Source organism: Garra rufa, chromosome 9 (genome assembly GCF_049309525.1).
Source record: "Garra rufa chromosome 9, GarRuf1.0, whole genome shotgun sequence".
NCBI classification, from domain to species: Eukaryota; Metazoa; Chordata; class Actinopteri; order Cypriniformes; family Cyprinidae; genus Garra; species Garra rufa.
The window spans coordinates 6,414,750-6,428,357 of NC_133369.1; the positions used below are offsets into that span (position 1 = coordinate 6,414,750).

Consider the following 13,608-nt stretch of genomic DNA (forward strand, 5'->3'; position numbering starts at 1 on the left):
TGACTAAATTTTACACCCAAGGACTTCTAAATAAGAATGCCCTTTCAAAAAATCCCAAATTACTACAAAATTAAATTCTTGGGTTTTATGTTCTAAGACAGCCAAAGCAAAGCACTAAAACATTCTTTGGATAAGTTTTATATAGTATTAGGTTGACAGAACATCGTTTCTCTATGCATTAATTGCTAAAAACTAAGAATAAAATATTGAATCTCATGAATGCTGACCACTGTTTAAACAGCAAAATAAAATGAATTTTATTAAAACAAAGAAACACTTATATATAGTTATATTTTAATAAAATAGATTATTATTCAAACATATGTATTTTAATATGTAATGTATTTTCTATTTTACAACATTATAATATTCCAATAAAAATAGAATAATAAAATAAAATAACGTGCAGCTACTGTTAAAATCTAGGGTTGTCAAGAAAAATTAAGTGATTAATCTCCTAATTTTACTATTTAATAACATTTATATTTTATAATAACTACTTCAATAAAAAAACAATTACTCTCATGATTAAAATGTACCATTTAATAAAATAGACATAACTATTATTATTATTATTATTAAAATGTCTTTTCTATTTTACAATAATACCCATTTCAATAAAAAATAAAAATAAAATAAAATAGTGCAGTTACTGTTAAAATCTAGAACTGTTAACAAAATAAAATAAATCTATTTTACAATATCTGTATTTAAAAAAAAAAAAAACAATAATAACTCATGACTAAATGTTCTAAATATATATTTTAAATTTGCAATAGTTATTTTAATAAAATACCATAACTATTATTATTATTATTATTATTAAAATATATGTTATAATTTAATGTCTTTTCTATTTTACAATTATTTCAATAAAAAATAAACTGTTACTGTTAAAATCTAGGGCTGTTAACAAAATAAAATAATCTATTTTACAATATCTGTATTTCAAAAAAACAACAATAATAACTCATGATTAAATGTTCTAAATATATATTTTAAATTTGCAAGTTATATTTTAATAAAATACCATAACTATTATTATCATTATTATTAAAATACATGTTATCATTTAATGTCTTTTCTATTTTACAATTATTTCAATAAAAAATAAACTGTTACTGTTAAAATCTAGGGCTGTTAACAAAATAAAACTGCCTATTTTACAATAACAACTGTATTTCAATAAAAACAACAACTCTATTGCTGAAAAAACAAAAAAATAACTTTATTAAAATATAAAGACATTTAAAAGAAATACTAAATACATTTTATATTTGCAATAGTTACATTTTAATAAATAAAACTATTATTATTAAAATAAAATTTAATATTTAATGTCTTTAAATAAAATGTGCAGTTACTGTAAAAATCTAGGACTATCAGAATAAAATTATAATAAAATAATTGTGATTAATGTCATGATTGCTGAACACTCTAAAAAGCAAAAAATAATAATTTTATTAAAATACAATGAAACATTGAAAAAAAATTCTAAATATATTTAATATATTTCATGTTTGCAATAAATGTTTAATTATTATTATTATCATATTTACTTTAATACTTAATATATTTTATGTTTTACGATAACTATTTTTTCAGTATTCAAATACTACTACTTCTACTCCCCTTCCTTCTACTACTACTAACAACAATGAAAACGATTATTATTATTAGTTGCTGTTGTTATTTATTATTAAAATACACTTATCATAAATAAACCATTACACAACAGAGCCCCAAGCAAGCTTTCCAGCTCCCAGTTTTAAAACTCCTGGTTGAGACAGCTTCATTTATTGCATTGGGAGTGTTGCTGAGAATCAAACTGTTGTGTTCAACTGTAAATCTGCAGTGACAGCTTCAGTGATTACGACGGGAGCGCTCCAGTGTTGCTGCTTGCTTTCTGTGTAATTTCTTCCAAATATGAAGTGTTCTGTTTTCCATGCTGCTAAGAGGATCAGAGTTGACCGTTTAGTCACTGTCTTGATTTAATGATGTATAAAACGGCAATTAATTAATTCAGGAACAGCGCTCGCAGCTTGTTTCGGATGTGTGGTGACATAAAATAGTCGCCTTACACAAAGCAGGTATTTTAATGAAAATTCTATTAATCAAAACGAATCGTGATTACACTATAAAAGAAAAATACAAGCGAAAAGCAATCCCCCTTTTCACACTTCTCTCGCCCTGAAATCCAAATAATCCCTCTCTCGCCGCTTCCCAGAGCGCCGAGCGCAATCATCAATGATTAACCGTCCAGAGAATGGAGCTCTGGAGATTGCCGAGCACCTCACCTTCATCGAAGTCGACATCATCTTCGGTGTGCTGGGGGAAGGGGAAGCAGTTCGTGATCTCCAGACGGTCTTCAACCACCAGGCCAAGCAGAACACCCTGAACCACCTCACTGCCCTGGCCCTCCTCCTGGTAGTGCTTAATGATCTTCAACACCACCTGCAGACGCACAAACACACAACCTGATCAGGAACCTGCGAGGAAACATTCCCCGCAAAACCAAATTTGGCCCCGTCGAAGCAAACTGAATAATACATGATGCAATTTCTCCCCCTAAAGGCATTTAAAGCATCTGTGTCGCCTTTGCAAGAGCGACAGCGGCCGGAAATAACATTTGCGAGTTTATTGCACAAAGATTTGCGAGGTGTAACCAGGTACACAATTGCATGGACACACACTGGTTAGCATTTAACTCAGCGTGTCAAAAAACACATTTTCAAGATCAATATAGGGCCCTATGATTGATTTTAACAACGCAGAACATGCAGACAGAATCGTGGAACCCAGTCATTAACACGTATGAATACAGCAACAGTAGGTCAGTATACTTCAATCAAATCTGAAAAACATTCATTTTAAAGCAATAATCTTCAAGCATTCATTTCTATAATTTCCTTTAAAGACATATACACTACCAGCCAAAAGTTTAAGAACAGTAAGATTTTAAATGTTTTTATGTCATTTATTTGACCTAAAGTACAGCAAAAAGTCAAATTTTGAAACATTTTAACTATTTAAAATAAGTGTTTTCTGAATACATTTTAAAATCTAATTTATTCCTGTGATTTCAAAGCAGATTTTTTAGCATCATTACTCAGTCACATGATCCTTCAGAAATATTCTAATTGTCTGATTTGCTGCTCAATTTTTTTTTATTATGTTGAAAACAGCTGAGTAGAATTTTTTCAGGTTTCTTTGATGAATAGAAAGTGCAGAAGAACAGCATTTATCTGAAATAAAAATCTTTACATTACAACAAAAAAAAACAACAAACAAAAAAACATTCTAAATGGTTTTTCATTACTTTTGATCACTGTTTGTTAAATAAAAGCATTAATTTCTAGGGCTGGGTAAAAAATATCGATTCTCCGATTTTAATCGATCTTCAGTTTAACGCAACGATATCGATTCGGGAAATCCCCGAATCGATTCTTAATGCACGTGCTTCACGTAAGAGGATATGAATATTCCCCTCTCGTCCTGAAGGTGTCACTAGTGTTCCTGCTGAGAGAGTTTTCTCAACTGCTGGTGATCTAATCACAGCGCAAAGGAGCTGCCTTAGATCAGATCAGAACATGTTGATCAGCTGCTTTTTTTGCAGAAAAATCTGGTGATCAAAAATTCTTAGGCTGTAGTTAAGAACTGTTAGTTTTATGGACAGTTAGAATGTTTTGTATATGCAGACAAGGGCTTTATGATTGGCCTGTTTTGAACGTTTTGAATTTAGAAAAATGTTTTATTTCTTAAACATGTTTGAAGTTCTTAATAGATTTCACTGTTGCACATTTACAGTCTTTTTATTTTTTTACAGTAATGTGCATTTTGCAGTTTGTTTACATGGTGTACAATGGATGCACATTTTTATGACTTCTTGTTACAGTGTTCATTTAAAATAAAAGTTGTTTAAAACAACTGTGTGCACCCTATTATTAATGTAGATGTGTATTTCAGCAATAAACTTAAGTAGGAGAGTTCCAGTTACCAGCATTTATATCAAAATATGGATCCCATGTCTGCAAAACTAACATTTTAAATGAAATATTGATAGCTAATCGATATCGAATCGAAATCGAAATCGAATCGAATCGAAACCATAAAAATAAGAATCGAATCGAATTGCCAAATTGGTCACAATACCCAGCCCTATTAATTTCTATAATGTCTTTCGCCCCAAAAACATTAATGCTGATCTTTGGATCTTTCCATTCAAAAGAATCCTAAATAAAATGTACTCAATTGTTTTAAATATTGATAATATTAATAAAAAAATGTTTATTGAGCAGCAAATCAGCATATTAGAATGATTCCTGGAGGATCACGTGAAACTTAAGACTGGAGTAATGATGCGGAAAATGTAGCTTTGATCACAGGAATAAATTACATTTTTAAATATATTCAAATAGAAAGCAGTTATTTTAAATAGTAAAAATTATTTCACAATATTACTGCTTATGCTGTATTTTAGATCAAATAAATACAAGGTTGGTGAGCAGAAGAGAATTCTTTAGAAAACATTAAATTTTACTGTTCAAAAACTTTTGATTGGTAGTGTACCATAATTGAAATTATCATAAGCAAATAAGTGAACAGTGATTAAATGAGCACTTAAATGTGTATGTTGGATGTTTTCTTTGCACTAGTACCCCAAAATCTAAAAATATTTGCAAGTGCATAAAAAAAAAAACAATGTCTTTTCTTCTTGCCCTAAAGGAATTATATCACAGAGCCCCAAGCAACCTTTCCAGCTGCTAGTTTTAAAACTCCTGGTTTAGACAGCTTCTTAATGGACACACTGGTTAGCAATTAACTCCGCATGTCAAAAATCACATTTTCAAGATCAATATAGGGCTTTATGATTTCAACAATGCAGAATCCAGTCATAAACATGGAATTTACTGTATAACACAGAATGTCACAGAATTTGCCAAACTTGAACAAATCAACAGTCAACAGTAGGTCAGTACACTTAAATCAAATCTGTAAATATTAAGCTGCAAAAATGCTATTTAACCATGCATGTTTTGTTTATAAAATGTGCTGCAGACACTGGGTTTCGTTTACTACACACATAAACAATCTCTGGAACAGCTCTAAGAGTCATTTCATAAGAATTTCGCCATTCTTTTTGAGAAAAAAAATAGTCATATCACAAAAACAGAAACTAAAAGGTCTTTATTGCAACTTGTCAAAATAAAAGTTTGGTTTAACTTGAAAAAACTGTGACAGAAATAATGAATATCTCATGAATGAAAATAATGACAAAATTACTACTACTATTAAAAATGTATATTATTAAAACATTATCTTTAAGGGTTATTTAACAGAATTTATTTACCAGAAAACTGTATAAAAAAAACGCAGCAGTATCTAAAAAATAAAATTATTAAAAAATGTATATAAAATTAATTAATTAGAGATGTTTTGATTACTAACATTTAATTGAAAATGGAATCCAGAAAATTAACGGAAAACATAGAATTTAGTAAAAATAAGAGTTTGAGAGAAAAAAAAAGGAAACATTTCAATATTTTAATATTTCAAATGTCATTTTGGTTAAACATCTAATAAATTGCTGTTAAATTGTGTATGTCTCAAAGTTTTATGATTTCTTTGCTTTGATTTTTTTTACTATCCAAAAAAAGTCTATAAATTAAAATAGAATCCAGAACAATTAAAATGATAAAAAGTTTAACTAATTGAGACACATGTTTTGTATCAAAAGTTTTCTGAAATGTTTAAATATGCAAGAGGCATTATCTAATTAAATATGCATTCATCTGCAGGAATGTGAACATAGAATAAAGCCAGGTTTCAAATTCGTGTTTATATTAGAGTTAAAGGCTTTTACAGAGGACATTTTGCATCTCTTTTTTTCCCTCTATAAATCAGAAAATACTGTCAACAGCCAGAAAAACAAACATACATTTTCTCCCATGTTTTATGGAATAAAATGGTATATAAATCAAATGATATATGAACAAACTTCTGTAAAAAACTTGCAGAATATAGATAGTAATAAAACTAAAGTTTGGTTGATGTAAGAGCTGCTGCAGTGGAGAATTCTGACAACCTGCATGAGGGAAAAAAATACTTTGAGAAAACAGCCTTTAAAGATATACACTACTAGTCAAAAGTTTTTGAACAGTGAGATTTTAAAAGTTTTTAAAGAAGTCTCTTCTGCTCACCAAAGCCTGCAATTATTGTTTTCTATTTGAATACATTTTAAAATTTAATTTATTCCTGTGATTTCAAAGCTGAATTGAAAAACAGCAGAATAGATTAAGGTTTTTTGGAAAATAGAAAGTTCAGAAGAACAGCATTTATCTGAATTAAAAATCTTTTGAAACATTATAAATGTTTTTTCATACTTTTAAATAAAAGCATTAATTTCGATAACCCCCCCATCGAACGAATCCTGAAAAACATGTACTCAATTGTGTTAAATATTGCTGAATAACAAAAAAAAGTTCTTGAACAGCAAATCAGCATATTAGAATGATTTCTGAAGGATCATGTGACACTAAAGACTAGATTAACAATGCTGAAAATTCAGCTTCGATCACAGGAATAAATTACATTTTTAAATTACATAGTAAAAAATATTTCACAATATTACTGATTTTGCTGCATTTTGGATCAAATAAATGCAGGCTTGGTGAGCAGAAGAGAATTCTTTACAAAACTAAAAATTACTGTTCAAAAACTTTTGACTGGCAATGTGCTGTAATTTAATTAACGTAATAAAATGAGCATTAAAAATGCATGTTGGATGTTTTCTTTCCACTTATCCAGTAAGACATGTTATACAAGGAAAATAGCCCAAAATCTGAATATTGACAAGTGCATGAAAAACCATGTATTTTTTTTTATCTTGCCCTAAGTAAATAATTCACACACACACAAAAATAATTAGCTTAATACTGGGTCCTCTGCAGTGGATGGGTGCCATCAAAATGATAAAAGCATGGCAATAATCCACGAGTGATCCTTACTACTCCAGTGGTATCTTGTGAAGCCAAAAGCTGCATGTTTGTAAGAAATAAATCCATCATTAAAGCATTTTAACTCTAAACCATCACTTCTGGCAAAATACTGAGTTTATAATCCATAACGCTTCCTCTAGTGAAAAAGTCCATCTCCTGTTGCTCTCTCATATCAAAATCTACCCAAATATTTGTTTAGAACTGGTTTTGATTGTAAAAAGTGCTTGATCTATTTATATTTCTCTCCTGATTCAGACAAAAATTACTTTTTAAGAGAAAAAACTAAATTATGGATGGAGTATTTTTGGTCTAAACTTAAAATGTCTTAATGACAGATAAATTTACTATGAATGTAGCTTTTTCACTTTACAATATGTCAGTTGAAGGACTATAGTGGTGTGGATTACTGTGATGTGATGTTTTTATCAGCTGTTTGGCGTCTCATTCTGACGGCACCCATTCACCGCAGAGGATCTACTGCTGAGCAAGTGATGCTAAATTTCCACAAATCTGTTTCAATGAGAAAACTAACTCATCCGCATCTCGGATAGCCTAAGGGTGAACACATTTTTGGCAAATTTAAATTCTTTTCAAAAGCTCTAAATTCTCTGCCCCTAATGAGACATGTTTCTACATTAAAAATGCATTACAGAACAATAATATTCACACCCTTTGCACATTTTTATGCATAATTAAGATTAGGGATGCACCGATCCGACTTTTTCAGTCCCGATACCAATGCCCGGGCTTTGTATATCTGTCGATACCCGATACCGATCCGATACCATTGTTGAATTAATAGGAAGAAGGAAGAAAAAAAAAAAAGAAAAAAAAAACTGTTTACTGCATCTTATTTAGGGGTGAACCGGCCCGATATTAGGATCGGATATCGGCCCCGATATTGAAAAAAAAGCTATTTTTTCAATATCGGGGCCGATATCTGATCCTAATATCGGGTCGGTTCACCCCTAAATAAGATGCAGTAAACACCAATACATCTCAGCTGACATTTGTTCTCGGATGACCCGAGATGGATGTTATTTCCAGGCTTACGTTCGCCCATGTGCTTTAGACGGCTCAAGAGAATATTAATATGTGCAAGACTGACAGAGAAGGAAAATATCAATCTGTCTGCGCTCAAAACAGCCATGAATGTGAAGACCGGGGCATGTCGCTTTAAAATACAAGCTGGAGAGCTAAATGGAAGATTGCTCCCCCATCTTAACATGCTACTTAGCGACCACTCAGAGCAGAAAAAGATGGAGAAAGACCTGGGCTTAATGGAAGAACAAATACACTCACTGTCTAATTACGCCGTCTGCACAGCCTCTCTGAATACCAATCTACTGGGGTTTTTTCTTCTGCTAAGCCTACAGAAGCAAGAACTCATCTTCGATACCATTGAGAGAGCAGATTCGCTCTGTCCAAGGCCTGATGGGATACATTCATTTTTCTCAGTAGGGACACAACGTTTCATATCAGCAATATCTGACGGGGAACTAAAGTGCATCAGTACATCTGTAATTTCATACGGAGGTTTGAGGCGGGAGGTGTATTTAGAGCGTGCGGATGTTGCACAGACGAGGCGGAAGTCATGTTTACCATTCCTTCAGCAGATAAGAGTCTAATTCCAACCTCAAATCACATTTTATGATGTTAGGTTCCATTAATAGTTCTCGAATGCTTATATTGTTCCAGGAAAGCGGATCGAAAACATGCTAAAACATCAACGGACCATAATCAAGCACTCGCATTTGAAAGTGAAAATGACGTGCAAATGTGCAAAAATTTTGCAGATTCTTTTGAAAATACTTCTGTTGTTGTAGGGCCGCTCGATTTTGGCAAAAACCATAATCACAATTATTTTGGTCAATATTGTAATCACTATTATTTAGCATGATTATGACTGGGTCCAAAAGTTTATATTAGGGATTCATTTAAAGATAGCAACACAGCAGAAAAAAAAGATACACATTTATTTATTTTTAAATACTAAATTCTTTGAATGTAAAATAAAACAGCATCTTCACTGTAATAGTCAAACATGCTTTGTTTCTTATTAAAAACCACAAAAGTCCTTCATTCAGGAACTTTGAATAATTTTTCTCATTGTATGTTTATATTTTATTAATATTAAGCACAGAGACGGCAGAAGGAATATTATTTGTTGGCGCTTCAAGCGCAACACGGATCCAATATATTGTTATAAATTTCATTCTCAAATGTTTATGATCATTTAAGACATAACTGACAAGGGTTTACATGAATAATCACCAAGCATCTTATTTTGAAATATTTTTGCGTGTATTTGAGCATTTAGGCGCGCACCTTGAGTTAAAAGATAACTTTACATGTCCGTTTTCTGCTCTGAGCGCATACACAGAACAGCGCAAGTGTTCTTACGCGCTATTAAAAACACAACATCAAAGAAACGGTAATAAATCAAGCATGTCTCATTTTATTAAAGTCAAATGATCTTGCTGATTTGCATGTGCTTTTATGGAGGAGCGAAATCGCACCACTGGTAAGTGGGCGGAATACGCCTTATTCAGCCAGCCGCCATTTTGAATTGAAAACGAGGCTGTGAGGGATAGTAGTCCAGCAGCGCCCACTGTGGCGTATTGTTGCGTACCGGGATGTAGATTGTATAACCGTAAAATAATACGTCATTTCACATTTTTCCACAGGACAAAGAACTCCAGAAAACGTGGATTGTTCGACAGGACATATAACCTAACTTTCAGGTAACAATATTGCATTTATTTAAGAAAATGACTGTGGAAAGACTGCTAATTTCTAATGTGAGCATGTTTATCTTCCTTTAAACGCCTATACAGAGTTTTTCAAATGATGTTATATAGATTAAAATGCTTAATGGTTTGTGTTAAGAGTCTGCAGCTAGGTCATAAGCATCTTACCGACCTTTATTATGAAATTACGATACACATGATGTTTTCCTTGTCTAAAGCAAAACAGAAACAAAAAATAATGTTCTGAATATCATTTTGCGATTTTAAAAGGGGTTGACCCCAAACTCTACACGGCAAACTAATTAATAAATGTTATCTTTTGATCGCTTTGCATAAAAATAAACTTTCTACCCACTGTTTTTTGTATGACTTAACATGTTGTCTGAAAGAGGCTTACGATCTAACTGCAGGCTCTTAACACAAACTATTAAGCATGTTAATTTTTAAAACGTCATTTAAAAATAATATCTTTTTCATTTACGATCGCAAGGTTTTCTTTTCGTGAGGTCTTTGAGTTCAGGTAAACACAGACGGAGCTGAACCCTCCTTAAGCTTCCTAATTCCAGTCAGTGTTTTTGAAAAACAATCCTGAGTAAAACGTTGAGCCACACTGTTGTGTTCTTTGTAATCTATACAAAATGTAGACATTTAGTTTAGTTGTTGTAGTAAAACATAACATTTTAGCTCTGCGTAAACTTTTAAAGGAAGATAAACATGCTCACATTATAAATTAGCAATTAGCCAACCGGCTAGTTTCCACAGTCATTTTCTTAAATAAATGCAATATTGTTACCTGAAAGTTAGGTCCTATGTCCTGTCGAACTTTAATACACATTTTCTGAAGTTCTTGCTCCTGTGGAAATTAGTGAAATGATATGTTCTCTTTAGTTTTATGACTAAACAATCTACATCCCGGTACGCAACAATATGCCACAGTGGGCGCTGCTGGACTGCTATCCCTCACAGCCTCGTTTTCGATTCAAAATGGCGGCGGGCTGAATAAGGCGTATAGGGCGCAACAATCGTTTCATCTCAATTACTCTATTTTCATGATCGTTTGAAGCAGAAATCGAAACCAAATTTTGATTCATTGCACAGCCCTATGTTGTTGTATTCCCTTATGCAAATTTTGAATGCAAAGCATGTCCTGTATCATCTAACATGAAATTTTAGATTTTAGGTTTGGTGTGTGAATATTAATTGGGTCATGCAGATATCACTTTAAAGCTTGAGGAAGTGCCCAGACAAGTAACTCATTAAATATTAATGAGGAAAAACCTTTACAACAGTAGGATTTGTTAATTCTAAAGGTTATTAGCACATGCTTAACATCATTCTGTCAGTCAGCAAGTTACGCTTGCTGCGTAAATGTCATGTAATGTAATGATTATTCATGAGCAAAGGTTTTACCTTAGTATAGATGACAAAAATGAGAACCTCATAATATATCATTTGAAATAAAGGACATAATAACTGACTAACAAATATTGTACCTATATAATGTCTAACATACGAGGGCTAGATGATTTAAAATTTTGAATGTTTTGAAAATTTGATTAATTTAAAATATTAGAACGTTATCTAATCTGTTAAGCATTATAAAATTTGCTTTTATAATTAGAGAGAAGACAAAAAAAGTAAAATACTACTTTTAAAAATGATACATTAAAATTATATTAATCATTCAAAAACATAAAATATTACATTACATTACATAAATTGACAAAATAAAAACAAACAATTACTCAAATGTATATAACTGTACAATTTGAATTTTAAATTACTTTTAAATAAAAATATTTATTTAAAAAAAAAACTTTACGTATTAAATTCCTAAATATATTGAACGTATGTTAACATATACAAACTCAACTGCAATATCATTAAATATAAACTAAAAAAACTACAAAAAAATAATTAAGTTTTTATAGTTTTCATATTTTTTAAACTCATATTTTTACTTTATTTTGCTTGATTTAACTGTTAACGACAGTAGTTTAATTTTTTTTTGGGGGGGGGGGCATTTATACTGTTACAAAAGATTTTTATTAAAAAAAAATGTTTATTTGATCTGAACTTTTGATCTGAACACTGAAAAAAATAATCTCAGTTTCAACAAAAACATGAAGCAGTACGACAATTTTCTTTCAGCAATAAATGGTTCTTGAGCACCAATTCGACATATTCCAATGATTTCTGAAAGATCGTGTGACACTGAAGACCAGAGTTATGATGCTGAAAATTCAGCTTTGCTTCAGACTGAAAAAATATATTTTAACATATTTTCAAATATAAAATAGCCATTTTAAAATGGTAATAATATTTCAAAATATTACTCTTATTATTTGGAGCTTTAATTAAAGAAATTAAATCTTCGTAAGTATAAACTTTTTAAAAATCTAAAAAAAAAGAAAAAAAAAAATGCCTTACCGACTCCTTTTTACTAAAACGTTTAATGGTAGTGTGGATGTGTATATATTATAAAACAGACTGAGATAATTCATTTTAAAATACAGTTAGTACCCACAAAATAAATCCATATGCATTACACAAAACTGACAACAAAACACTTTTGACAGTAGCAAAGCATAATATCGTTTAGATACAATTTTTTGTTTTTTTGCTTTAAGACTCATTAAAGCAATCGCAAAGGCACCAAAATCATTAAGTGAAATCGCAAACCATTAAACACCTTACGATTCCCATTGCAACCCTCCTGTAGCCTGAAGCCACATGGAACAAATCTGCCATCATTTACCACGACATTCATAAAACACTGCGCTAGAGGCAATATTACACACAATTCTCTGGGTGCGAGTAACATGTCAAGCCCAAATGACCTGACAGCGCTCGCCACATCCCAGCTATAAAGATATATGAAGCATTTCACGGTGGCGTGTTGAATTAATTATGGATGGACTCCCCGTAAACAAAGTTACAACCTTTGTCTGGCTTTAAAAACTCCACACAGATGGTGGTCAGACATATGGTGGGCGTCCATAGCACCTCATTTCCACATGAGCTAGAGGCTCTATATGTTGTTTTCCAAAGCTTATTGTTGCCTCTTTGAGGGTTTGTAACAGGCTTTAAGGTCAGCGGGAAAAAAAACAAAAAGCGTAAAGTCAATACTCTCTGAGCTGAGTCCTGCCAATCTGATCATTTCGAGTCAAGGCGTTGTGCTGGAAGAATTGTGAAAAAGCCCCTTCCCCTAAATCATTCAGGAGGGAAGTCACACACCTGCTTCCTCAAATGAATTGAGCTGTGCTTGGTTAGGCAATACAGTCGGCGCCCGCCGCGGCAAAACAACACAAAGCCAGCAGCAAAGACGACGGCGCGGCATCAACAGAAGCACGGTGAAACACTCAATACGGCAGACAGACGCGGGGGAATACGAATGTCACTAATTGCCTGAGCTGTTGTAACGCATAAAAGAACAGGAAACAGCAGCGTCCAATTTCCTGTTGTTCCAATCTTAGAGTTTGAATCATCGCTCATTTGATTCGAAGCAATTAATGGCTGATTAAACGACTAAACATGCTGTTTTAGAATGCTACGCTCCTCACTGATGTTAATTGTTTTAGCGGTGTTTGTTTCTTGCAATTCAACACCAACCACTGTCATCAATGCAGTGTTTTTTATTCTGCTGAGGGTCAAAAACAGATGAATGAGTTATATTTCACAGCAAAAGCCAAATTCTCAAAGTCATTTGATTCCCATTTTACTCCAGTACAATAAACAGCATTTAAGTATTCAAATCTTAGATGTTTATTACACTAGAAGTTCATTTTGAGAACAAAAATGTACAGAAAATGCACTCAGCCCCGTGTCAACCAAAAGGTTCATGTCTTTCTTTCTTCAGT

General features: G+C 32.0%; 1 protein-coding gene across 1 annotated transcript in view; it reads right to left on the reverse strand.

Annotated features, from left to right (window-relative positions):
- Nucleotides 1-13,608, reverse strand: part of LOC141342818 (eukaryotic translation initiation factor 3 subunit H-A) — a 97,527-nt gene that overhangs the window by 76,718 nt on the left and 7,201 nt on the right. The window contains exon 2 of the mRNA XM_073847373.1: nucleotides 2,298-2,454. Coding sequence (XP_073703474.1) covers nucleotides 2,298-2,454 — 157 coding nt within the window. The remainder of the gene's footprint in view (nucleotides 1-2,297; nucleotides 2,455-13,608) is intronic.